At 44.0% G+C, this 25,555-nt stretch overlaps 1 protein-coding gene across 2 annotated transcripts in view; it reads left to right on the top strand.

The window, feature by feature from the left end:
• Window positions 1-25,555, top strand: part of RPH3AL (rabphilin 3A like (without C2 domains)) — a 465,043-nt gene that overhangs the window by 232,623 nt on the left and 206,865 nt on the right. For both annotated transcript variants that reach the window (XM_075334208.1, XM_075334209.1), the window contains exon 6: window positions 11,847-12,018. In XM_075334208.1, the coding sequence (XP_075190323.1) occupies window positions 11,847-12,018 (172 nt within the window). The remainder of the gene's footprint in view (window positions 1-11,846; window positions 12,019-25,555) is intronic.

The raw sequence follows: 25,555 nt of genomic DNA, 5'->3' as shown, positions 1-25,555 counted from the left end.
TGACTATGTAAGGGGAATACATGAAATAGCAGAAACTGCTGTGTGAATACTGACTTGAAAAATCCAATAGCTATATGCAAGAGTGAAAATGTGAAAAATGGAATCTGCATTACTGCCATGAACATATGAATCAAGAGAAATTTAGCTACTGAATTGATCAATGCAATAGAGCCCCAACACTACACCAAAGTATTTCTCTACGTTGGGGTCCCTAGCTTGTGTGTGTCCTCTCATGCAGTTAAAAAACTTACCGTGTATGGGAAGCTGAGACCCAGGCTATTTATGCGTATGATATGGATTGGCAATAGGTGTGGTTGGGGAGGGTTCACAAACGAAAAAATACTAACAAATAGGAATAACGTTTGGAACACCATTCTAAGTCCGAACTGGGTGCAAAAACCTAAAAAAAACATCACTATGGGGATTTTTCAAGTCAGTATTCACACAGCAGTTTCTGCTATTTCATGTATTCCCCTTACATAGTCATTGGTGTGCATACCTTATCTCCCCATAGTGATGTTTTTTTAGGTTTTTGCACCCAGTTCGGACTTAGGAATAACGTTTGGAACACCATTCTAAGTCCGAACTGGGTGCAAAAACCTAAAAAAACATCACTATGGGGAGATAAGGTATGCACACCAATGACTATGTAAGGGGAATACATGAAATAGCAGAAACTGCTGTGTGAATACTGACTTGAAAAATCCCCATAGTGATGTTTTTTTTTAGGTTTTTGCACCCAGTTCGGACTTAGAATGGTGTTCCAAACGTTATTCCTATTTGTTAGTATTTTTTCGTTTGTGAACCCTCCCCAACCACACCTATTGCCAATCCATATCATACGCATAAATAGCCTGGGTCTCAGCTTCCCATACACAGTAAGTTTTTTAACTGCATGAGAGGACACAAACAAGCTAGGGACCCCAACGTAGAGAAATACTTTGGCGTAGTGTTGGGGCTCTATTGCATTGATCAATTCAGTAGCTAAATTTCTCTTGATTCATATGTTCATGGCAGTAATGCAGATTCCATTTTTCACATTTTCACTCTTGCATATAGCTATTGGATTTTTCAAGTCAGTATTCACACAGCAGTTTCTGCTATTTCATGTATTCCCCTTACATAGTCATTGGTGTGCATACCTTATCTCCCCATAGTGATGTTTTTTTAGGTTTTTGCACCCAGTTCGGACTTAGAATGGTGTTCCAAACGTTATTCCTATTTGCAGCAGAGACATTGTCAGTTTGTGCAGGCACACTTCGCTCTGCCCTATTGCAGGCAGAGCAAAAAACATCGGTGCGCCTCCACCAGCCGGTGAGTTCTGAGAACAGGTGCAAGATTTTGCCTGGCTATGTAGTTGACATGCCCTGTGTCCCCTCTGGTGCCATCCACATCAGTCAATGGAGGACGACAATCAGAGCCAAAAAGAGGGACAGTAGCTGCAAAATAGGCATCTGACACACCGGCCCCAGGACCGGGGGCACTCTGAACCTGGCCGGACTAGTCCGGAGATGTCAGCGGTGGCGAGGGTCCGGATCCGTTACCCTGGCGGTGTCTCAATAATAAAGGGGAGATGATGATGATGGGAGTTAATATTAAGTAAAGCTGAGGTGATCTTGCTCCCCACAGATGGAGCGAGACCCCGGGGCTTCCTTTTACTCTGCAACAGCAGGTAAAGTCCTGGGAGACCGGAACAGATGGTGGTAGCGATTTGGTTGGCCTGGAAGCAATTGGGGGGTATCTCCCTGGCCAGGTGAGTATTGACGCCTTCTCCCTACGCCTTTCATCTCTTCTACAGGACCCCGCTGCGTTAGTCCAACAGAGGCCCTCTCTGCTGGGACTTCTGGTACTACCCGTTACCCATATGGTAGGCTGCGCGGGCCTTCACTGGTGCCGCTCTGCTGGCAACGACTCCAGGTCCCTGATGTGCGGCTGTACCTTTGGGTTGTTTTGGGGTTGGTATTCTTTCGGCCAGCTCTGTACTTGATGGTAAAATCAAAGTTTGACAGCTGGGCCATCCATCGCTGTTCCAGCACACCTAGCTTGGCTGTTGCCAGGGGGGGGTCAACGGATTGTTGTCCGTGAAGATGGAAAACTTGGCTGATGCCAGGTAATGCTTGAAGCGTTCAGTCACTGCCCAGACGATGGCGAGGAACTCCAGCTTAAAGGAACTGTAGTTTTCTGGGTTCCTTTCAGTGGGACGAAGCTTTCTACTGGCGTAATCTATCACCTTCTCTCTGCTTCCCTGTACCTGGGACAGAACTGCTCCAAATCCCATGTTGCTGGCATCTGTGTATAGTACAAATGGATGGCCATATTCAGGGTAGGCCAGGACTTCCTCTCTTGTGAGAGCCATCTTCAACCGGACAAAGGATGTTTCTACTTGGCTGTTCCATTCGAATGGAGGACTCTACTTCTTAGCCTTCTTCAACTGACCCACCAGGAGACCTTGAAGGGGTTCTGCCATTTTTGTGAAACCGTTTATGAACCTTCAGTAGTAGCCCACCAGCCCAAGGAACTGCACCTCCTTAATCATGGTGGGTCTTGGTCAGTTCTTGATTACTGTGACCTTCTCTGGATCAGGTGCCACACCTTCTGCGCTAACTACAGGACCCAGGTACTGTACCTTTGGCTTCAACAGGTGACATTTTTATGGCTTTACCTTCAAGCGAAAAACCGGACAAAGACTCGAACACTTCGGTCAGGTGCTTCAGGTGGTCTTCATAGGTCTTTGAGTAGACTATGACGTCACCCAGGTACAATAACACGGTTTCGGAGTTGTAATGTCCCAGGCAGCACTCCATCAATGTTTTAAGTGTTCCCGGTGCGTTGCAGAGCCCGAAAGGCATACAGTTGAACTCGCAGAGACCCATTGGTGTCGTGAATGCAGTCTTCTCCTTATCCGCCTCTGCCACGGGAACCTGCCAATACCCACTGGTGAGATCCAAGGTGGAGAAATAATTAGCTGATTTTAAGGCTGATAACGACTCCTTTATTTTGGGTAGTGGATATGCATCTTTATGTGTAATGCGGTTAATCTGCCTGTAATCAACACACATTCTCATTGTACCATCTTTTTTCTTTACAAGCACCAGTGGAGCTGCCTAGGGGCTACAACTATCTCTGATCAGCCCAGCATCCTTCATTTCCTGTAACATTTGTTTGACACACTGATATTGAGCCGGGGGTACAGGGCGGTATCTCTCTTTAATGGGAGGATGGTCACCAGTTGGGATTTGATGTTGAACCTCTTTTACCTGCCCGAAGTCTAGAGGGTGTTTACTGAAGACCCGCTGGTATTCTTGTACCACCCGGTAAACCCCATGCTTTTGGTGTGAAGGGGTGGAGTCGGTGCCCACATGCAATTTCTGACACCAATCCTCCAGCTGTCCCTTGGAACTGTTGTCTTCCACCTGGTCAGACGGGATCAAGGGTTCCACTGTCCTGATGGTATTATTACTGACCGTGTACAGCTTAGCTACAGTGGCGTACCGGGGTAATTTGGCTTCCTCCTCCCCACAATTCAGGATGCAGATGGGTACTCTCCCCTTGCGGACATCTACTACCCCCCTGGCTGTAAGGATCTACTACTATCTACTACTGTCTGAATACACAGGTTCTACCAGGGCCTGGTTATCTTGACCCTTGAGGCCTATTGCTGCCCTACACCATATCAACATCTCACTTCTTGGGGGTATTACAATGGGGACACTTACCCTCACACTGCCAACTTCACCTCCAGCCAGCTCTACCTGCTGCCTCCTCATCAGGGCTCTGATCTCCCTCTCTGGGACACGCAGCTGCCCGGGGCTGGCAGTTTCAGCCATCTGTTGCAACAAGATTATCACCTCGGCAAGACAATTTTCTATAACATTTGTACGGATCGTTAACATTGGGTTAGAATCCTTGCGATTAATGTCCACAATTATCATTCCCTGGGATGACCATTCTACTTGCCCCACTTTAATGGTTACCTCTTTGTACCCAATTTGAGGCAAGGGCTGACAATTACTGGCTACAATGGTCAAGTCATCATCTGGGCCATGGGTAATATCTGAATCAGCCCAATATCTTTTGTACAGTATATAAGGTATGGTCGTTACCTGGGACCCCGTATCCAGGAGGGCGGTCATAGGGATCCCATCCAGCGCAATAGGAAGGACTGGTCATCCTCCCACATTGTTGCGCCAGGAAGACGAACTTCTGTAGCATAGCAAGCAGTTTAATTTCTGTTGTATACCAATGGTGGCTTCATTCACAGTTTAATAAAGTCAATATAAAGCACATGTTACTTAGGCGCACAGTACCTGGTGGTACTGGGCATGATCATCCTGTTCATGACGCCAAAAATGACACGCCCGCTCCAGGGCGGGGGTACTTTGTACTGGGTCAGACTAGTCCGGGGATGTCAGCGGTGGTGGGGGTCCGGCTCCGTGACCCTGGCGGTGTATCTTAATAATAAAGGGGAGATGATGATGATGGGAGTTATAGTTAATATTAAGTAAAATTTGTGACGCCACCTGTGGTTTTAGCGGCCATGTGGGCCGTCGCTGCGCTGCAGGTTCCTCCAGGGATGGTGTTGGCACAGCTGAGGTGATCTTGTTCCCCATAGGTGGAGCAAGACCTCGGGGCACGGTTGCACAGTCTATTTTGGGAACCCGATGAACTTCAGAGTGCAAGGCCGGGATACGGATAATAAAGGACCAACACAACAGTTTCTTTACGTCCTTCCTTTTACTCTGCAACAATCGGTGAAGTCCTGGGAGACCGGGACAGATGGTGGTAGCGATCCGGTTAGTAATCACAGCTAACTATACAGTGAATTCTCTATTATCTATCCCCTGAATATTGATTGACAGCCTGCTCTGCAGTGTGTGTGTGCTTAGCAGGTGGTCAATTCAAGTCCCTAGGTGAGATTACAGGATACTAATTGAGTAGTGAGCTGTGACTGTAACATTTCCATGCACCACCCCAACAACTGGAAGCATGCAGCTACAGGGAGAACATAACTTCAGTTTCTTCCTGTAGCCACTACTCCATCAAGACAGTCAGGCATGATTTTAGTACTATTTACCTGCAGAGCAGCACTATATTTGAAGTTAAATAGCATTTTTGGAGGTTTCAGGTTCCTTTAAAGGGGAAATTGGTGGTGGTTCAGGGGAGCCAGGTCCCCTCTGGGCTGGCCTGGCTCCCCTGAACCACCACTAATTCTGGTAAGCGATTAGCTATGTATGGTATGGGCTCTATTTACTCTGCTACTTTACCATCTTATATTTAGCCCTGTTTCCACAGATACCATATGAGCTCAAACCACACTGTCACTCCCCTCCCCCTCATGCCTCTTGTATCTGTCCATTACCTGATTTTCCCTCATATCACATTTATATGCCCACTTGGGCACTACCTGCTATTCAGCTATATATATATGTGATTGAGCTCATGGATGTTGCCTTTGCGATTCATACTGTTGGTAACTCAGCCCTTTGACTTTGTTACCTTGTACCATCATAGAGAATCAGTGTGTGATTTGAGCTTAAGCTCTGTTCTTGCCTGTTATTGTGTTCCCCATTGTGGTCAGTGGGACCCAGATTTTTATTCCCTGAACCTATGCTTGTATATGTCCTACTACTTTTTTACTTGTCATTTATATATAAGTACTTAATAAATGTATACTATTTGCATCAGTACTCCCTGTGCTCTTGTTTTTTGTAGATATCCATTTATAGCTTATAAAAATATTGTCTGATTGACACAAGTTTATAAGCATACCACATATTGCAATTGTTGAATGTGTAATAATAATGGACTTTTACATAGTATGCTATTAAGGTGGATCCAAATCCATGAGCAGTGTCCTGTGTTTTCTGACAGCTCAGCTTCACAATGAAGGTTTGATCTCCTGCTGCATGGAAAATGTCATCTTTCTCTATCTGTTGGCTGAAATCTGGAATATTGGAGATTTGATTTAATCTTTCCCAGCTGTGCAGAAAGACTGGCATAAACTGCGTTTATTATGTCTCTCAAAGCCGGCAGACTGTTGTTTATCAAAGAATATAAAGTGTAATTATACATTTTAGACAGAGTCTGCTGATGCTTGTAATTACTCTTGTAATGTCACATTTCCATGTTTTTGAGATTCTAGTGGACATTAAGTATTTACGTTGGTATTATATATTTCGGTCCATAATATTCTTTATGATCTGACAATTAAAATAACTGTTGCATTCATTTTCTTTCTTTGTACCTTGATCAGATACTACTGTACAGTTAGGTCCAGAAATATTTGGACAGTGACACAATTTTCGCGAGTTGGGCTCTGCATGCCACCACATTGGATTTGAAATGAAACCTCTACAACAGAATTCAAGTGCAGATTGTAACGTTTAATTTGAAGGTTTGAACAAAAATATCTGATAGAAATTGTAGGAATTGTACACATTTCTTTATAAACACTCCACATTTTAGGAGGTCAAAAGTAATTGGACAAATAAACCAAACCCAAACAAAATATTTTTATTTTCAATATTTTGTTGCGAATCTTTTGGAGGCAATCACTGCCTTAAGTCTGGAACCCATGCACATCACCAAACGCTGGGTTTCCTCCTTCTTAATGCTTTGCCAGGCCTTTACAGCCGCAGCCTTCAGGTCTTGCTTGTTTGTGGGTCTTTCCGTCTTAAGTCTGGATTTGAGCAAGTGAAATGCATGCTCAATTGGGTTAAGATCTGGTGATTGACTTGGCCATTGCAGAATGTTCCACTTTTTTGCACTCATGAACTCCTGGGTAGCTTTGATTGTATGCTTGGGGTCATTGTCCATCTGTACTATGAAGCGCCGTCCGATCAACTTTCCGGCATTTGGCTGAATCTGGGCTGAAAGTATATCCCGGTACACTTCAGAATTCATCCGGCTACTCTTGTCTGCTGTTATGTCATCAATAAACACAAGTGACCCAGTGCCATTGAAAGCCATGCATGCCCATGCCATCACGTTGCCTCCACCATGTTTTACAGAGGATGTGGTGTGCCTTGGATCATGTGCCGTTCCCTTTCTTCTCCAAACTTTTTTCTTCCCATCATTCTGGTACAGGTTGATCTTTGTCTCATCTGTCCATAGAATACTTTTCCAGAACTGAGCTGGCTTCATGAGGTGTTTCTCAGCAAATTTAACTCTGGCCTGTCTATTTTTGGAATTGATGAATGGTTTGCATCTAGATGTGAACCCTTTGGTATTTACTTTCATGGAGTCTTCTCTTTACTGTTGACTTAGAGACAGATACACCTACTTCACTGAGAGTGTTCTGGACTTCAGTTGATGTTGTGAACGGGTTCTTCTTCACCAAAGAAAGTATGCGGCGATCATCAACCACTGTTGTCATCCGTGGACGCCCAGGCCTTTTTGAGTTCCCAAGCTCACCAGTCAATTCCTTTTTTCTCAGAATGTACCCGACTGTTGATTTTGCTACTCCAAGCATGTCTGCTATCTCTCTGATGGATTTTTTCTTTTTTTTCAGCCTCAGGATGTTCTGCTTCACCTCAATTGAGAGTTCCTTAGACCGCATGTTGTCTGGTCACAGCAACAGCTTCCAAATGCAAAACCACACACCTGTAATCAACCCCAGCCCTTAGAGTCCCTTGTCCAATTACTTTTGGTCCCTTGAAAAAGAGGAGGCTATGCATTACAGAGCTATGATTCCTATACCCTTTCTCCGATTTGGATGTGAAAACTCTCATATTGCAGCTGGGAGTGTGCACTTCCAGCCCATATTATATATATAATTGTATTTCTGAACATGTTTTTGTAAACAGCTAAAATAACAAAACTTATGTCACTGTCCAAATATTTCTGGACCTAACTGTATATACTAGCCATTTTCAGATGTATTGAAGCACAATTAAGGCCGCATTACACGCAACGACATCGCTAATGCGATGTCGTTGGGGTCACGGAATTCGTGACGCACATCCGCTCTCGTTAGCGACATCATTGCGTGTGACACGTACGAGCGACCGCTAACGAGCGATAATACTCACCTTATCGTTGCTCGTTGACACGTTGTCCAGTTCCCAAATATCGTTGCTTTTTTGCAGGTTGTTCGTCATTCCTGCGGCAGCACACATCGCTATGTGTGACACCACAGGAACGAGGAACCTCACCATACCTGCGGCTGCCGGCAATGAGGAAGGAAGGAGGTGGGCGAGATGTTCGTCCCGCTCATCTCTGCCCCCTCCGCTTCTATTGGGCGGCCGCTTAGTGACGTCGCTGTGACGCCGAATGAACCGCCCCCTTAGAAAGGAGGCGGTTCGCCGGTCACAGCGACATCGCTAGGCAAGTAAGTAGTGTGACGGGTCCTAGCGATGTTGTGCGCCACGGGCAGCGATTTGCCCGTGACGCACAACCGTTTAAAGCGGGTACGCACGCTAGCGATATCTGTAACGATATCGCAGTGTGTAAAGCGCCCTTTAGTCTTGTTCCTCATGTTTTAAATAAGTAGCACACAATACTGTATTCTGCCCAACACACAATGTGAGGTCGGATTCAGATGTCCGTGTTTTAGGTACGTGTGACATCCGTTTTTAACACTGATGCCACACATACCCATGTTATTCTGTGGAGTTACACACACATGTCTGTGTTTTCACATGGACCGTGTGACCCCGCATGGCCCCGCACGTACACACAGAGACATGTCCATGTTTTCTCTGGCATCACGGATCACACACTGATATGATCTGTGTGAGATCAGTGGGACAAGTACCGGAGAAAACACGGGTCTGTGAAATAAAAATATTTTCTATATTCACCTGTATCCAGCAATGCTGTCTTCGGCTCTGCTGTCTCCTGCTTCTGACCCCTGCTTATTATACTCATTGAATAGTCACTGCACCTCGGACCTGGAAGCAGGAGCATCGCCGAGGACAGCATCGCCGGGGACAGCATCGCCGAGGACAGCATAGCTGGGAACAGCATCGCTGGGGACAAGTGAGTATCCAGAAATCAGTGTGTATGTGACCCAATGAACTCTGTTGAACCTGTGAAGTCACCATCACCGACAAGGGGATGTCATCAGGAAGTCATTGGGAACTTTGATGACCTCCTGGACGTCACTGCACACACACTGCTTGCTGGATACTCACCTGTCACCGGCGATGCTGTCCTTGGCAATGCTGTCCCCTGCTATGCTCCTGTTTCCAGGTCTGAGGTGCAGTAACTATTCAATTAGTATAATTAGCTGGGGTCAGAAGCAGGACACAGCAGAGCCGAAGACTGCAGCGCTGGATACAGGTGAATATAGAAAATCTTTTTATTGCAAAGACGGGTGTTTTCTCCGATATGTGTCACACGTATGCAAACACAGATGTCATACGTGTGACACATGTATGACCATACCCATGCGTGTGGCTTGTACCAGATTAAACACAAATGTCTGAATCCGGCCTAAATCAGAGGTTTCAAACAGATCCTGCTTAGTCAGGATTGTGCAATGTTTCTTAAAGCACCACTCCAGTGTTTTTTTTTTTTTTAAATTTTAGGCTGTGTCCGCACTTTGCAATTCTAGTTTGCAATTTGTAGTTGCAATTCTAAATGCATCCTCTGGCAGAAATTGCTTTTGCCAAAGTTGCTTTTGACCATCAAAACGCGATAAATACGCATACGTATTTACCGCGTTTTAGCCGTGTTTTTACGCTTTTTTACATGCTTTTCCATTGCTTAAAGTCAGATGCGTTTTGATTAAAAACCCTACTAAATAAAGTTTTAACATACAAACACTATGGAAAAAAGGGAAAAAATGAAAACAAATATAATTAATTAAATCATAACGAAAAAAGTTATATTTAATATAATTATAGCGGTTTTATACAATATATGGCTAAAATAACAATAAATTAATATTTTTCATTAATTTAATTGTCGAACTGTGTGTGTGTAAAGGGACATATCATTCCATTATTTTGATGTCATAAACGCATGCGTTTTAGTAGTTCAAAACGCATGTTTTCTGCAGCTAAAAAGCATGTAAAACGCTGGAATTTTGATGTTGCTTGCTTTTTGCAACTTCTCATTGACTTCAAAGTTATCAAAATGCAGCCCAAATGGCAAAAACAATTGACATGCTGCTTCTTTGAACGCTGAGTTTTTGCCCAAAATTATGCAAATTAAACACAGCGTTTTGAACTGCAAAGTGCGCACAAGAAATCCCCATTTTCCATAGACTTTGCTTGAAAATCAAAACGCATGCCATTTGGCATGAAAACGCTGCAGTTCAAAACGGTGCAGGTAAATCACCTGAAACACAGGTGAAAACGCAAAGTGCGAACACAGCCTTACTGCTGGTGGAGTGGTGCTTTAAATCTAAGTTCCCCTGGTATTATACTCACCTTTCAGCATTTTCACCTTCTATCACTCACAACTGCTCCTGTCGGGCTCTGGCGATTTGTGACTTGAAGGCAGGTCTAGTGTTTGCAGGAGTGCGTCAGAGGTCACAACTCAATACAGCTCTATGAGAGCCTCATTCTGGCTCACATAGAGTTGTATTAAGCGCTTGTGATGTAACTTCTGAATTTCAGCCATTCAGAAGTTACAGGCATAAAATTGCACCATGGCAACAGAGCAGCTATGAAAAGAGAGGGTGAGTATAAGGCATGGAGCATGTGTGGCGCCCCTGTGGCCTCAGGTGCCACAGAGTACTGCACCTCACCCGAGTATTCATTGCGGATACGGAGGAGGTAGTCACCGGTAAACAATTACAACCACACTCAACTAACACATGACATGGGGGTTCTGCCACTGGGACCGGGCTAGGGTAGGAGCTGGGGTGGCCGTCACGAGGTATGGGACCTCATGCCCACTAGTTCAGGGACCCTGGAGGCGAGGCACCTACAGGGAAAGTTAGGAACCACCTCACAGACAACAAGCAGTGAGCACCGGACGGCGTTCGAGTCAGGTCGGACACCGGAATGGACAAGCAAGCAAAGGCACAGAAAGTTCGGGTTCGGAGCCTGTGGTCTGGAGCCGGAGGCTTGACCCGGGTTCTTAGGAAAGCAGGGGGATCCCAGGGTTCACGGGGAGTGCAGAAGGCACCCGTGACCCGTTCCACAGCCCAGGAAACCATCAAAAGGTGACACACAGAAGGAACAACCGGCCATGACCTCCGATGTATCTTGGATCGGCTCAGGCCCATCACAGCGTAGCCCCATGCTCCAATGGCAGTGTGTGACCAGTGACTAAAAGACCTTGAACTGTTCCAAGTGTGTTACTGCTGGCACCCATCCATCCATCGCGCCTGAGTGACTAGTGACTAATACCACCACCATCCTCCCTGGGGCCACAGCTCTGCCTGTGGAGAGCTGATCCATCCAAGCTGCATGGTCATCCGCCCCAGCAGAGAAGTCCCGCAGCGGCGGCTAATACTGGCTGCACACCACAGGTGGCATCACGAACAACTACCCCCATCGTCCCCATCCCCATCCCTAGCCTTTTATTGACACCCGGGGTCATGGAACCGGGCAAGGCCATCGCGGCGTCCCAGGAGAAGCACCGCAGCCCAGCAACGAGTAACCCCCGACCCCGTGGGCGTGGTACATTGGGTATTTAAAGCATCACTTCAGCAATTAAATAAAAAAAAAATGCTGGAGTGGTGCTTTAGGCATATAGTTCATTCTGAGGCACACAAAGATTCATGTCTACTACAGAAACATACTGGAAAGTAGATGTCAGGAATCAAGTGGAACTGTACTAAGCTAATGAACCAAGACCGGACATGCTGCATGCAAAGCAAACTAAATGAAGTATGTTATCTAATGGGGTTTCTTTCAAACGTAATACCATATATTATTTTTCTTTTACAGGTCTGGAAGAGATCAGGAGCTTGGTTTTTCAAAGCTATTCCAAAATATATTTTACCATTGAAAGTCTCAAAAACGAATGAACTTCACCTGAGGCATGCACATGCTGAACCTCAGATTCAAGATCTGAAGACTGCTGTAACAAATCGAACATATACCTGGGCAAAAGGAAGAGGTCAGTGGTTTGTTAAAATATCCCTGAGGGCAGATGTAAAAAAAAATCTTTTGTGAGCTGGTGTCATAATATTAATGGGAAATGTTTCATGCTTACAATAATACTGTACAATTCTATCAAATCTGTGCACTCAATGTGTTAAAGGGAACCAGTCATCAGATTTGTTCCCTATAAGGTGCGGCTATTACCAGAGAGCCCTTTTAAACAGCATTCTAGAATAATGTATATAAGAGCCCTGTATAGCGTAAAAAACACTTTTTATTATACTCACCTGCAGGGCGGTCTGGTCCAGAGGGCATCACTGATCTTGGCCGAACGCCTCCTCTATCATTGCTATCACTATCCTACTTCTTGCTACGTCATCCACACAGAGTCCGCTATTGCTCTCCTGCGCATGCGCACTTCTCTCTGCCCTGCTGTGGCAGAGCAAAGTATTGTAATGCACAGGTGCAGGGAAAGATCAAAGGACGCCCATGCATTCACACTACAATACAATACTACTATGGGGTGCACAGGTTCCCCCTTTTTATCAGTGTCAATGGGTTGGTATGGCAGCGTGGAGTCAGATTATGAACCCTGTCGCTGCTATGACGCTTCCTGTGAATGCTGGCAGAACGCATACACTCACAGTAAAGCCCGCTTTACATACTACAATATATCTTACGATGTGTCGGCGGGGTCACGTCGTAAGTGACGCACATCCGGCATCGTAAGGTACATTGCAGTGTGTAACAGCTGCGTGCGATTGCGAATGAACGGTAAAACGTTCATCGCATGCACATCGTTCATTCCTCATGAATTGAACGTCAGGTTGTTCATCGTACCCGGGGTAGCTTACATCGCAGTGTGTGACACCCCGGGTACGATGAACAGATCTTACCTGCGTCCTGCGTCCTGTGGCCGCCGGCTATGCGGAAGGAAGGAGGTGGGCGGGATGTTTACGTCCCGCTCATCTCTGCCCCTCCGCTTCTATTGGCCGGCTGCCGCGTGACGTCAATGTGATGCCGAACGTCCCTCCCACTCCGTTCGCCGCCCACATCGAGGTCGTATGGACGGGTAAGTACGTGTGACGGGGGTTAATCGTTTGTGCGGCACATTCAACAAAATTGAACGTGCCGCACATACGATGGGGGCCGTTACGATCGCATACGATATCGTATGCAGAATCGTAACCTGTAAAGCAGCCTTAACACAGCATTTCTAGTGATGAGAGCGATGCAGAAGCAATTAAATAGTATAGGTATAAAGTCTCCTAGGGGGACTAATAAAATCATTAAAAACTGTAAAAAAAAAAGTTTTAAAAAGTATGAAAATAAATCTTTAAAAGTTCGAATCGCCCTCCTTTTGCCCCGTTGAAACTAAAACAATAATAAAAAAAATACACATTTGGTATCCCCACATTTAGAAATGCCCGCTCTCTCAAAATATAAAATTAATTATTCTGATAGCGATAAAAGAAATCAAAACGCCAGAATTATTTTGGCAGCCGCAACTTTGCATTAAAATGCAATAACATGCAGCCAAAACATCACATTACCCAAAAAAGGTATAATTAAAAACGTCAGCTCGAGGCGTAAAAAATAAGCCTCACACAGCCCCTGATCCCGAAAAATGAAAACGCTACGGGTCTCAGAAAATGTAATTCTGTCTTTCTTCCTTTTTTTTTTTTTTTAAACAAACTTTTACATTTCTTTTCACGGCTTAGATAAAAGTAAAACTACACATGTTTGGTATCTATGAACTTGCAGCAATCTGGAGAATCATATTGTCAGATATTTTTCTCAAAATAGTGAACATGGTAAATGAAAAACCCCCCAAACAACCCCCCCCAGTGCAATTTGCACTTGTATTTTTTTTTTCTCGATTTTCCAGTACGATATGGGGCAGAATGAATAGTGTCCTTCAATTGTACAACTTGTCCCACAAAAAAAAGCCCTTATATGGCTATATTGACGGAAAAATAAAGCTATAGCTCTTGGAAAAAGGAGAGGGCCAGGACGCTCTGTATAACGAATAAGAAGGGGTTAAAAACGGACAAAAAGTTGTGTTTGCAGAACTTTTTTCCCCCAGCGGATCTCTGCAGGATCCATTCTAACGGATGATTTCTGGACATGTGAACTCTAATAGTGTGAAAACGTACCTGTAAAAACTGTCACGATGGTACAATTTTCAGCAGGATTTTCTGCATAATGGTTACTAATCATTATTTCCTAAACTATTAATTTCTTATTTTCTGTAGTGTAAACAATGTTATAATTGTTTTGTAATTATTTATTAAAGATTATTCAATAGCATTTGTAAAGTTAAGTATACAATAATGTTCACTTACTGGCTGCTATAAAGTGCTAATCCATAAGTGCAGTAGGGTGTATATAAACTGCCATACATTTCAGTGGGAGAGCAGAATGTGGTTTATACAGTGTGTCCACCCATATCCTGTCCACCATCATTAACTTGAGAACGGCGGCAGCTATAGGCATAGAAGTGGTGTCTAGTTATGGTCAAGTAGCCATGCGCTATGCAATGAAACCACCTATATCACCACCGGGTGGAAAACAACGGAGTTAGCATTTTTATCTCGAAAACGGAGCGAGATAAAGAAAAAAAGTCAATTACAAAGTTGTAGGGCATCATCAATTCAATACGAATCGACACCTTTCATACAGAAATGCTATGATATGAAACTCATGACCCCCCAAAACATTGAATGTTGGTCACGCATATGGCACTCATTTAACTTTGATGCTCAAAGTGGCCACCATCATCTGCAATGCACATCTGGACTCTGGACAGCATACTGTATCTTGCTGCAGGTTGTGCAATATGGTAGGTGACACGTTTGCACAAGCATCTGTGATACGTCGTCGTAGGTCCTGCAATGTTGGTGGAGGGGTCACATAAACCTGCTGTTTGATGTGACCTCACAGAAAAAAGTCCAATGGGGTCAGGTCAGGTGAGCGTGGAGGCCACTCCATGCAGCCACCATACCCAATGACTTGTAGGAAGGTCCTCCATAAGGTAACGCTTCACGTCCGCACCCTTGTGAGTTTTACACGTTCTAATCATAGCATTTCTGTATGCAAGGTGTCGATTCATATTGAATTGACGATGCCCTACAACCTTGTAATTCACTTTTTTTCTCTATCTCGTTCTGTTTTCGAGATAAAAATGCTAACTCCGTTGTTTTCCACCAGGTGGCGCTATCGGTGGTTTCATTGCGTAGCGCATGGATACTTTGCTATACCTAGACACCAATTCTATGCCTATAGCTGCCGTCATTCTCAAGTTAATGGCGGTGGACAGGATATGGGTGGACACACTGTATATGTTCATTAATTTATGTAAATTTGATAATTTAGCGCACACTGTCAGACTTAGCCACTAGGTGGAGCACTTTTACTTGGTACCGTAGTATATGTTGATCTATACAGAGATCAGTTAAAATATTTAGTTTAGCATATTTTTAAATGAAGGAAATTATCTTTTTAAAGTGGGATGTTTGATGTGGGTCACTGATGGACAAGATACACATTAAAATGGGTTTCCACTTTAAGAAAAGTGTTCTCGACACGCAACAACCAAAGGAGGTACTTAACCTATGACCAGTGCTTGCTTTCAGCTACTGTTCTAGTCTCTGTACTCTGACTGTAGCTGTGATCTCACATCGATGGGACATATCACCGCTTCAGGTAATCTCTGAGATCAGGGCCCTCTGGATTAGAGTGCCAGCGCTATACTTAGGATTAGTATCTGATCTGTTTGTTGTTTTACAGAAATAAAAGAAATAATTTGTGAACCATGTCTAAAAGTGGAAAAACCCTCCAAGTAAAGATTGTTTTAAAATATACTTTTTAAGATATTTGTTGAGACTCACATTAACAAATTGAGAAGGACAATTCATGTGTTCTTAGTCCTAATAACTGGCTAAGGTCAATTGAATCCCATGTTACATAGATAATGTGCTTTGATCACATGAAAACACTTAAGGAAATCATAAGAACTCAACATAGTGATGGGCAGACTCGCAGATACCTGGGATCAGAGGGTCCAACCGGGTTGAAATAAAAAACCCGTTTTTTGTCTGGAATTTATCCTGGATATCTGGCCGGACACCGGTCGGCATATAAGTCTATAGGGACCCGAATCAGGAGTTTAAATATGGTGGTAGAAGGAATAGTAGAATTAGAGCAAGCGTGTTATAGTTACCAGTTGCCGCACAGCTCTAACGCTATTCCAGGGCCACTCATTATCCTTCATACATATTCATTGCTTCAACTGGCAGTAGTCACGTCTCTAATTGGTTGCAGTAAGACTCACCCCCACACTGTGTGATAGCGTGTCTGATTGAAACCAATCAGTGGAGCTGTCTATGTGTCTCATTTGCTGTAAAAATAAATAAACATAATAGCATAGTGTCCCCCCAGATTATGATACCCAGCACAAATAAAGCATATGGCTATAGGCTGCAGCCCTCAGCCATGTGCTTATCTTGGCTTAAAATCAAAATAAGAGTGACCCCATGTGGCTTTTTTTTAATATTTTAAGTAACTAATTTTAAAAAACGGCGAGCGATCTGCCCCAATTTTGTCCCAGCCATGACAAAGCCGATAATAATAATAAAAATAAAGTTTTATTTCTATAGCGCCAAAATATTCCGCAGCGCTTTACAATTCAGAGGGGACATGTACAGACAATTTGAGACAATACAAAAAAATCAAAATTAAGATACCAGGAGGAGTGAGGGCCCTGCTCGTAAGCTTACAGTCTAAGAGGAAATAGAGGAGGCACAAAAAGTGAATGGGGGGGAGAAAAGCTTGTTATATATGATCCAGCCATCGATTTAATAGGTTATTCAAAACCAGCTGCATGAACCCGTCATTGGCCAGAATTTATACAGGTACAGGGGACAAGAATTGGAAGTACATTTTTTGTTATGAAGGACAGGAAGGGACTAGATTAGATCAGGGTGGTGAGGTGATAGGCTAGTCTAAAGAAATGCATTTTTAGGGCCCGCTTAAAGGTGTGGATGTTGGGAATTAATCGGATTTCTCTTGGTAGTGAGTTCCAGAGCATAGGCGCAGCTCGTGAAATATCTTGAAGACGGGAGTGGGAGGTTCGAATTGTTGAGGATGTTAGTCTTAGGTCATTAGCAGAGTGGAGGGCACGGGTGGGGTGATAGACAGAGATGAGAGAGGAGATGTAGGGTGGTGCGGAAGTGTGGAGAGCTTTGTGAGTGAGAGTGATAAGTTTATGTTGGATTCTGTAGCGGATAGGCAACCAGTGTAATGACTGGCACAGAGCAGAGGCATCAGTGAAGCGGTTGCAGAGGAAATGATCCTGGCTGCAGCATTCAGAATGGATTGGAGAGGGGAGAGTTTAGTAACAGGGAGACCAATTAATAAAGAATTACAATAATCCAGGCGAGAATGAATGAGCGCAACAGTAAGAGTTTTTGCAGAGTCAAGGGTAAGAAAAGGTCGAATTCTAGGGATGTTTTTGAGGTGAAATTGACAAGAACGAGCAAATGAACGAATGTGGGGAGTGAAGGAGAGATCGGAGTCAAATATAACCCAAGACAACGGGCGTGCTGCTGGGGCATAATGGCAGAACCACACACAGAAATGGTAATATTTTCGGAAGGTTAGGAGAGGGAGGAAACAGAATAAGTTCAGTGTTTGATAGGTTCAGTTTTAGATAGAGGGAGGACATGATGTTGGAGACAGCGGACAGACAATCGATAGTATTTTGTAATAGTGCAAGGGTGATGTCAGGAGAAGATGTGTACAGTTGGGTGTCATCAGCATAGAGATGGTACTGGAAACCAAATCTGCTGATCGTTTGTCTAATAGGGGCTGTGTATAGAGAGAACAGGAGGGGGCCTAGGACTGAACCCTGAGGAACCCCGACCGTAAGGGTAAGAGGAGAGGAAGAGGAGCCGGCAAAGGATACAGTGAATGAGCGGTCAGAGAGGTAAGAGGAGAACCAAGAAAGAATAGTGTCCTTGAGCCCGATAGAGCGGAGCATAGTGAGGAGGAGCTGGTGATCCACAGTATTGAATGCAGCAGAGAGATCCAGGAGGATGAGAAGGGAGTAGTGACTATTAGATTTAGCTGTAAGTAGATCATTAGAGACTTTAGTAAGAGCAGTTTCAGTAGAATGTAAGGAGTGGAAACCGGATTGTAGAGGGTCAAGGAGAGAGTTATCTGACAGATAGCGAATTAGATGGGAGTGGACCACGCATTCCAGGAGTTTTGAGATGAATGGAAGATTAGAGACAGGTCTGTAGTTAGCGGCACAATTTTGGTCCAGGGATGTTTTTTTAAGTAATGGGTGTATGCTGGCATGTTTGAAGGAGGAGGGAAAGACACCAGTGGAGAGAGAGAGAGATTGAAAATTTTAATTAGGTGAGTGGTGACAGCTGGGGTGACAGATTTAAGGAGATGTGAGGGAATAGGGTCACTGGTGCAGGTAGTAGGGCGAGAGGATGTGAGAAGCCTGGTGACTTCTTCTGTGACTGGATCAAAGAGTGAAAGTGAGCTAGATGTAGTGTAGGAGGGCAGACAATGTGTGGTGTTATGAGGCTGGGAGGAAATTTCCTGGCATATATGGTCAATTTTTTCTTTAAAATAATTGGCCAGGTCATTGGTTGGAGGTTGGGGCCTGAACTCTTGGTCCGAGGAGGAAATGGAAAGTATCAAAGAGTCGTTTAGGATTGTTGGCTAGAGAGGTGATGAGGGTGTTAAAATACGCTTGTTTGGAGAGGTGAAGGGCAGCATTGTATGTTTTGAGCATAAACTTATAGTGGATGAAATCTTCGGCTAGATTGGGTTTTTTCCACAGACATTCAGCGCACCTGGAACACCGCTGGAGAAAGCGTGTGGGCAACGTGTGCCAGGGCTGCTGCTATCTGCGCCAAGTTGCTTTGCGTGTAGCAGGTGCAGCTTCATCTAGGGCGCTCTGTAGGGTTTCATTATAATGTTTTACAGCAGAGTCAGGGCATGAGAGGGAGGATATTGGGGCCAGTGATGACTGCAACTTCTTCAGAAATTTCTGGGTGTTAATGGCATATATATTCCTATATGGGAGGTAAGTGAGGGTGTCCTGACTGGGTTGACAGCTCTTGACCAAGATCGAAAGAAGGTTGTGGTCATAGAGTGGGAGAGGGGAGTTAGTGAAATCATGCACTGAGCAGAGACGGGAGAAGACCAGGTCCAGCGTATTCCCACCTTCATGTGTAGGAGAGTTAGTTGTGAAAGGTCAAGAGAGGAGGTTAGAGATAAAAGATGAGTAGCAGCTGGGGAGGGGGGATCATCAATAGGGATATTGAAGTCCCCCACAACAAGAGTGGGGAGGTCACAGGCTAGAAAATGTGGAAGCCAGGTGGTGAAATGATCCAAGAACTGACTGGTTGGGCCTGGAGGGCGATACACAACTGCTACTTGCAGGGAGAAGGGTCTGTAAAGGCTGACAGTGTGGACCTCAAAAGAAGGGAAGATAAGTGAGGGAACAGGAGGCATGACCTGAAAAGTACTGTTTGGGGAAAGCAGCAGATCAATACCTCCACCTGATCTGTTGTGAAGTCTAGGGGTGTGTGAAAATTGTAGGCCACCATATGAGAGAGCAGCAGCAGCGGTGGTGTCTGACTGCTGAATCCAGGTGTCAGTAAGAGCCAGGAGGTTGAGGGAATTGGAAAGGAAGAAGTCATGGATGAAGGAGAGTTTGTTACATGCTGAGCGTGAGTTCCAAAGGGCACAGTTAAAAGAGACAGAAGGTATGCAAGGAATATTAATGAGATTTAGGGGGTTTCTGAGTATGCCAGGGAAGGAATTGAGCTTACTATTATAAGAAGGTCCTGGATTAGGTGCAATATCTCCTGCTAAAAGGAGAAAGAGAATTGAGAGAGTGAGCATGTGGTTAAGAGATTTATGAGAATGTCTATTACGTTGCATGGTGGGAGTTGATGGATCTGGATGGTTTATAAGTTTGAAAAGAGCATGAGAGCAGTACATAGGAGAGGAGAGGAGAGAAGGACTGATATATATAGAGTGTATTGCCGATAGCTGGGAGCTGGAATTTTCAGGCTCACAAACACTCAGAAAATCCTTTATTTGAAATAAAATACAAAAAATTTCTACCCTCTTTCATCCTCTTATTAACCCTGAAACAACCAGGTCGACGTAATCCACATGAGGTTGCATGATGATTTCAGCTCTGCTACATCTGAAGTGACAACATGCAGGCATAGAAAAAGCCTGCCCACTGTGAGCTGCAGGCAGAGAATGAGCCACATCAATAAGGTCACTCTGGTTTTTGCAGTCACAGCTAGAAGGTTCCCATGGTCCTCCACCTGTGACCGCAGGTAACCTGACCTCAGGTGACCTCTTTAGACTGAGTGGCCTCAGGCCAGCATGCTGTCACTTCAGATGTAGCAGAGCTGGAATTGTCGTGGGCCCTCATGTGGATTATGTCACACCTGGGGGTTTTAGGGGTTAATAAAGGGGTGAAATAAGGTGGGTTTTTCTGTATGTTATTTCAAATAAAGGAATTTTTCGGTGTTTGTGTTTATTTCTTTTCACTTACAGATTAGTAATGGGGGAGTCTCATTGATTCCTCCCATTACTAATATGGGGCTTAGTGGCAGCTGTGAGCTGTCATTAACCCCTTATTACTCCGATTGCCGCTGCTCCAGGTCAAGCAAGATGAGCCGGGTAAAGTTCCAGGATTGTCGCATCTAATAAATCCTGGGTAGCTGCAGGCTGTTATTTTTAGGTTGGAGGGCCCAATAACCATGGGCCTCATCAAGGCTGAAAATACCATCTCCCAGCTGTTGGCTTTATCATGCATCAGTGTATCAAAATTGGGGCACAGCACACCATTTTTAAAAATTATTTATTTAAATAATGAAAAAAAAAGACTCATGCGGTTCTTCTTATTTTGATACTGAGCAAAGATAACGTGCATGGCTGGGGGCTGCAGCCTGTAGCTACATGCTTTATCATGGCTCCGTATCATATGGGTGGGGCTGTATGCCATTTTTTTTTAATTTATTTTCACATCAATCAAGACGCAAACCGTGTGTGTGACTGAATGCAGTCAGAAGCGCTGTCACACAAACTATGTCTGACTGCAACAAATCATAGATGCGGAGACTGTCTCTGGGCAAGGGAAGCAGTGCATGTGCATGAAGATAATGAGCGGCCCTGGAAGTATAGTAAGCAGCCCTGGAAGAAGTGTACAGCCACTCAGAGACTGGTGAGTGTGAAGCGCTAGCTTTATTCTTATTTTCTTTCTTTTGATTTTTTTTTTTTTATTACACGGGTGGCCGAGATCCGGATTATTATCCAGAATTCCCTAAGAACTCCAGCCCCAGGGTCGGTGCTTGGGGTCTTTTACAATCCGGGTCCACCCAATACTACAAATGTATACCATACTGGTGGAATAGAGGAAGTATTTACATGTGAAAGTCATTTATCCTGCGGATGTAACATATATGTTGCTAAAACCCAAGTTTGAGCTGAAGCTAGAGGGTCTTTCTGCTCTAATCAGTTAACCCCTTTATATTGGTGATGGCTCCAATGGACATCAGTTTTTCCCTCATGTACAGTCTACATTAATATCATTACATACGGTAATTAGTTTTTACATCCACCCTCAACAACTGGATCCTGCTTTCTGTGAGTAAAACTGACACAGTTAAAGGTGTGCTTCCTATCTTATAGTTCAGATTGAGAGTAACAGCATACATGAACTGCCACTAAAGGAAGGGGGAAGGGGCTCCAAAAACAGCCTAATGCGACTGTGCTACAATGCTTCCATAACTCCCATCATAATGAATAGGAGTCCTGAGTCCCAAGTTATTGGAAATAGTGTGGCTCTCTGGGTCCTTGCTCTGACACAATCTAACAGGCCTGAAAGGTCCAGCAGAAGATAAGCTCAACTGGAGCTAACTTTTCTAATTCTATTTCTTATGGGTTAATTGAAAATTGACATATTCTGCATGGACAGTAATAACAAGCTCTTAAAAGTGTACAGATTCTGTATAGATATTCGATGAGCCTCCATTATCTCCTTTTGTGAGGCAAAGAACCCTTTCTAGTTTCTTCTGTAGTATTCACAGAAGGTACATAAAAACTCTTAAAACCAATAATCTTTATTAGAAATAATTTTTAAAAAAGGACTAAAAGTGCCCACATAAAAAATACAAAATTGCTCTTACATTGGTCCCAGGTATGGAAAATAGTGACAGACCAACTACTTCAGAAGTAGGGATAGAGGAATGAAATAGAGGAAGGAGATATATTTAACATAATATTAATCCAAGGTGAATCAATATTATAAAACAAAAATACCCAATATATCTCCATAACTGTTGTATACTTGAGATGACTAATTTATACACTCAGTAGCTTAGCGTAAAGTCCATCAAGTCCAGTCCAAACTGTCCGTTCTCCCTGCTATTCCCAAAATTAATGGTGGTACTAATATTTTTCAAATACTGAAACTGGGAAGTAAACCAGAGATCTACAAGTATACTTTGCCTCTCACAGCAATGTTTAGAAATATTGAGGGTAAAAACATAAATTATACCAGGAGAAAAATTATATCAGATAGTAGTCCCCAAACCTGCGTTCATGTAAACATTATGGGGAATACCAAAACCCACCGCGTTTCCCCTCTAGCTGTGTATGAGGTTCATCAGGGGCATCAATCCTAAATTCTCCACAAAAACATTTCACTCTTCATACATCAAGTCTGATCAAAAATGTATGCAATAAAGGTTTGTTCATAGATATTGCTGGGTAGCTCTTCATATACTCTGCAGATACGTTGTGACTGATGGATAGTACATCAACTTGTGGAGACACAGGGCTCAGTGGGTGCTCTCGTCCACTAAAACCCGCCGCCTTTAGAAAGACAGCATGGCTCAGGGCTCATCCCAACTGAACGCCGGCCTCCTTAACCGTGGGCGTAACACTACTCAGACAATACAGGGTGAGGGAACCACAAAAATTAGACTTTATTGGATCCCCAAACAATTAACAGCACATAACACATAACCAGCAAAACACACAAATGTAACAGGCAACAGAGTCTCACCCTTCCGCTGGCTCACCAGGGATTTAGAATGTCCATGCCTCACAGGTTCCAAGCTGTCTGAGGTCTGCAAAGTTTGTAATAGGTGACTGAACTGTCCCAACCTGAGAGTCCTCCTTAGGTAGTCCTGGTTTGATGTTAAAATCCTGGCAGCCGGAGTCGAAATCCCTAGGCTGTGGATATGGTCTCCAACCGGGACCGGAGTCCCTAGATTGAAGCAATAAGATATCCTGATCCTCTAGTCAGCTCCTGAGAGCTTAGACTGGATCCATCAGCATCCATCAACCTTCATCAACCCTGGTAGCTTAAAGAAGTCCCTTTTATAGCCATAACCTTCCCTTAGGATACACTGCGTCCTCATCGATTGGTTGGACAAGATTGCTTCTCCCATTGGATGAATTTCAAGCTGCATGGATAATGTTCATTTAAATGATGTGCATAGAAAGACTCAGTATATCTACATGGAGTCGGCAAGTCACCGACTAGACAATGGCTACTAAGGTAATTACATTATCAATACACAACTACAATACAATGGTTACTGGAAATGTCTGGAGAACAATACGTCTGGCTTTCAGTGGCCAACACAATTACATTGAGTCAACAAGAGTCTTGTAAAAACAATGAGGGACTTCTCCCCCGTCTATAGACAATCTATCATGCTGTCTAGCTGGATTTTAAGAAACTTTAACCCATGAGAGTCCATGTCGTCACACAACTCTCTCCATATGTGTTGATAAGCTTGTAATCAATCTTGTAATAAATAATTATAGCATGATGTGTCGAAGTAGGGGCCGGGATTCTGTACCCAGAGTCATAGTTTTTGTATTTTTTATGTGGGCACTCTGAGAGTCCTTTTTTAAACATTATTTCTAATCATATACTGTAAAATATTTTTGTGATTTTCTAGTTTCCTCTCTGCTCAGTTATCCTAAGACTTAGGGGCACTTTGCACACTACGACATCGCAAGTCGATGCTTGCAATGCCGAGCGCGATAGTCCCTGCCCCCGTCGCAGCTGCGATATTATGGTGATAGCTGCCATAGCGAACATTATCGCTACGGCAGCTTCACATGCACTCACCTGCCCTGCGACATCGCTCTGGCCGGCGAACCGCCTTCTTATTAAGGGGGCGGGTCATGCGGTGTCATAGCGACGTCACACGGCAGGCAGCCAATAGAAGCGGAGGGGCGGAGCTGAGCGGGACAAAAAAACATCCCGCCCACCTCCGTCCTTCTTCATAGCCGGCGTGAGCCACAGGACGCAGGTAAGGAGAAGTTCCTCGCTCCTGCGGCTTCACACACAGCGATGTGTGCTGCCGCAGGAACGAGGAACAACATCGTAAGATCGGTCCTTCCGAAATTATGGAAATGACAGACGCTACACCGATGATACGATTTGGACGTTTTTGCGCTCGTTAATCGTATCAAAAAGGATTTACACACTACGATATCGACTGCGACGCCGGATGTGCGTCACTTTCGATTTGACCCCACTGACATCGCAGCTGCGATGCCGTAGTGTGCAAAGTGCCCCTTAGGGCAAGAGGTCTGTGGGCAACTAAGTAGAGAGGTAACAGTTAAGATGAAATAATGGGGGTCCATCTCCTATCTATACAGAAAGTGGATAGAAATCTACAGGTACCCCTTTATAGGTCATTCCATCTTCAATTGCAGTAAGTAATGTAAGCACGTTTTAGCTACTATTTTACAGCTAGTATATGTGAATATAAAAACACGTTCAAGGAGAGTAGAATGAAAATACTCCTCCAGTCTGATTTATCGAGGTTGGTAAACCGAGATTTAATTATTCTCTACTGACAGCTACGCTGCAGCTGTTGTTTTATGGTAGAAATTAAATGAAAGTTAGCTGTGGTCGTGCATGGTGACAGGTCTTTCGTTTTAACCTGGATCATCTGCCAGCAGGGAGCTAGACATAGAGTAATTACTGAAAGACAAACTCCACTCATTGATTCATCCATTCACTTCAGAACGTTGTTTTGGGCACAATTCCTGTTTGCATTTTCTAGCTGTAATTTAACACAGTGTTTGTATGCATTATATGTCATCTTCATCTAGCTAGACACTTGGATTCATGACACAGGTCACATCTGCAAAGTGTTGGCTATTAACCAAGTGTCGTATTTGTTCACACTTATAATAAATGACAGTGTTATGAATGGCATATGTATGCTGGTTCCCACACAAAACTGTCATATGAATATTCTGTAATATGTGCTGTGCTGGGTTGTTAGTGATTTTACAGGTTCTTAATATTGGTCATCAATATACCATTGGTGATGGGCCAACATCTGGAATACTTATTAATAAGTTGTTTCCAGCTCCAACTACAGCAAGATATGAATTGTGTATAGAGCCAGGACAGCACTGCTCTCCATGGTGTAGTGATGAAGTACTAGAAAACAGTCACAACATAGTGGACA

This window comes from Anomaloglossus baeobatrachus, chromosome 2 (genome assembly GCF_048569485.1).
Source record: "Anomaloglossus baeobatrachus isolate aAnoBae1 chromosome 2, aAnoBae1.hap1, whole genome shotgun sequence".
Taxonomy (NCBI): domain Eukaryota; kingdom Metazoa; phylum Chordata; class Amphibia; order Anura; family Aromobatidae; genus Anomaloglossus; species Anomaloglossus baeobatrachus.
This window is presented reverse-complemented; position numbering and strand designations above follow the sequence as displayed.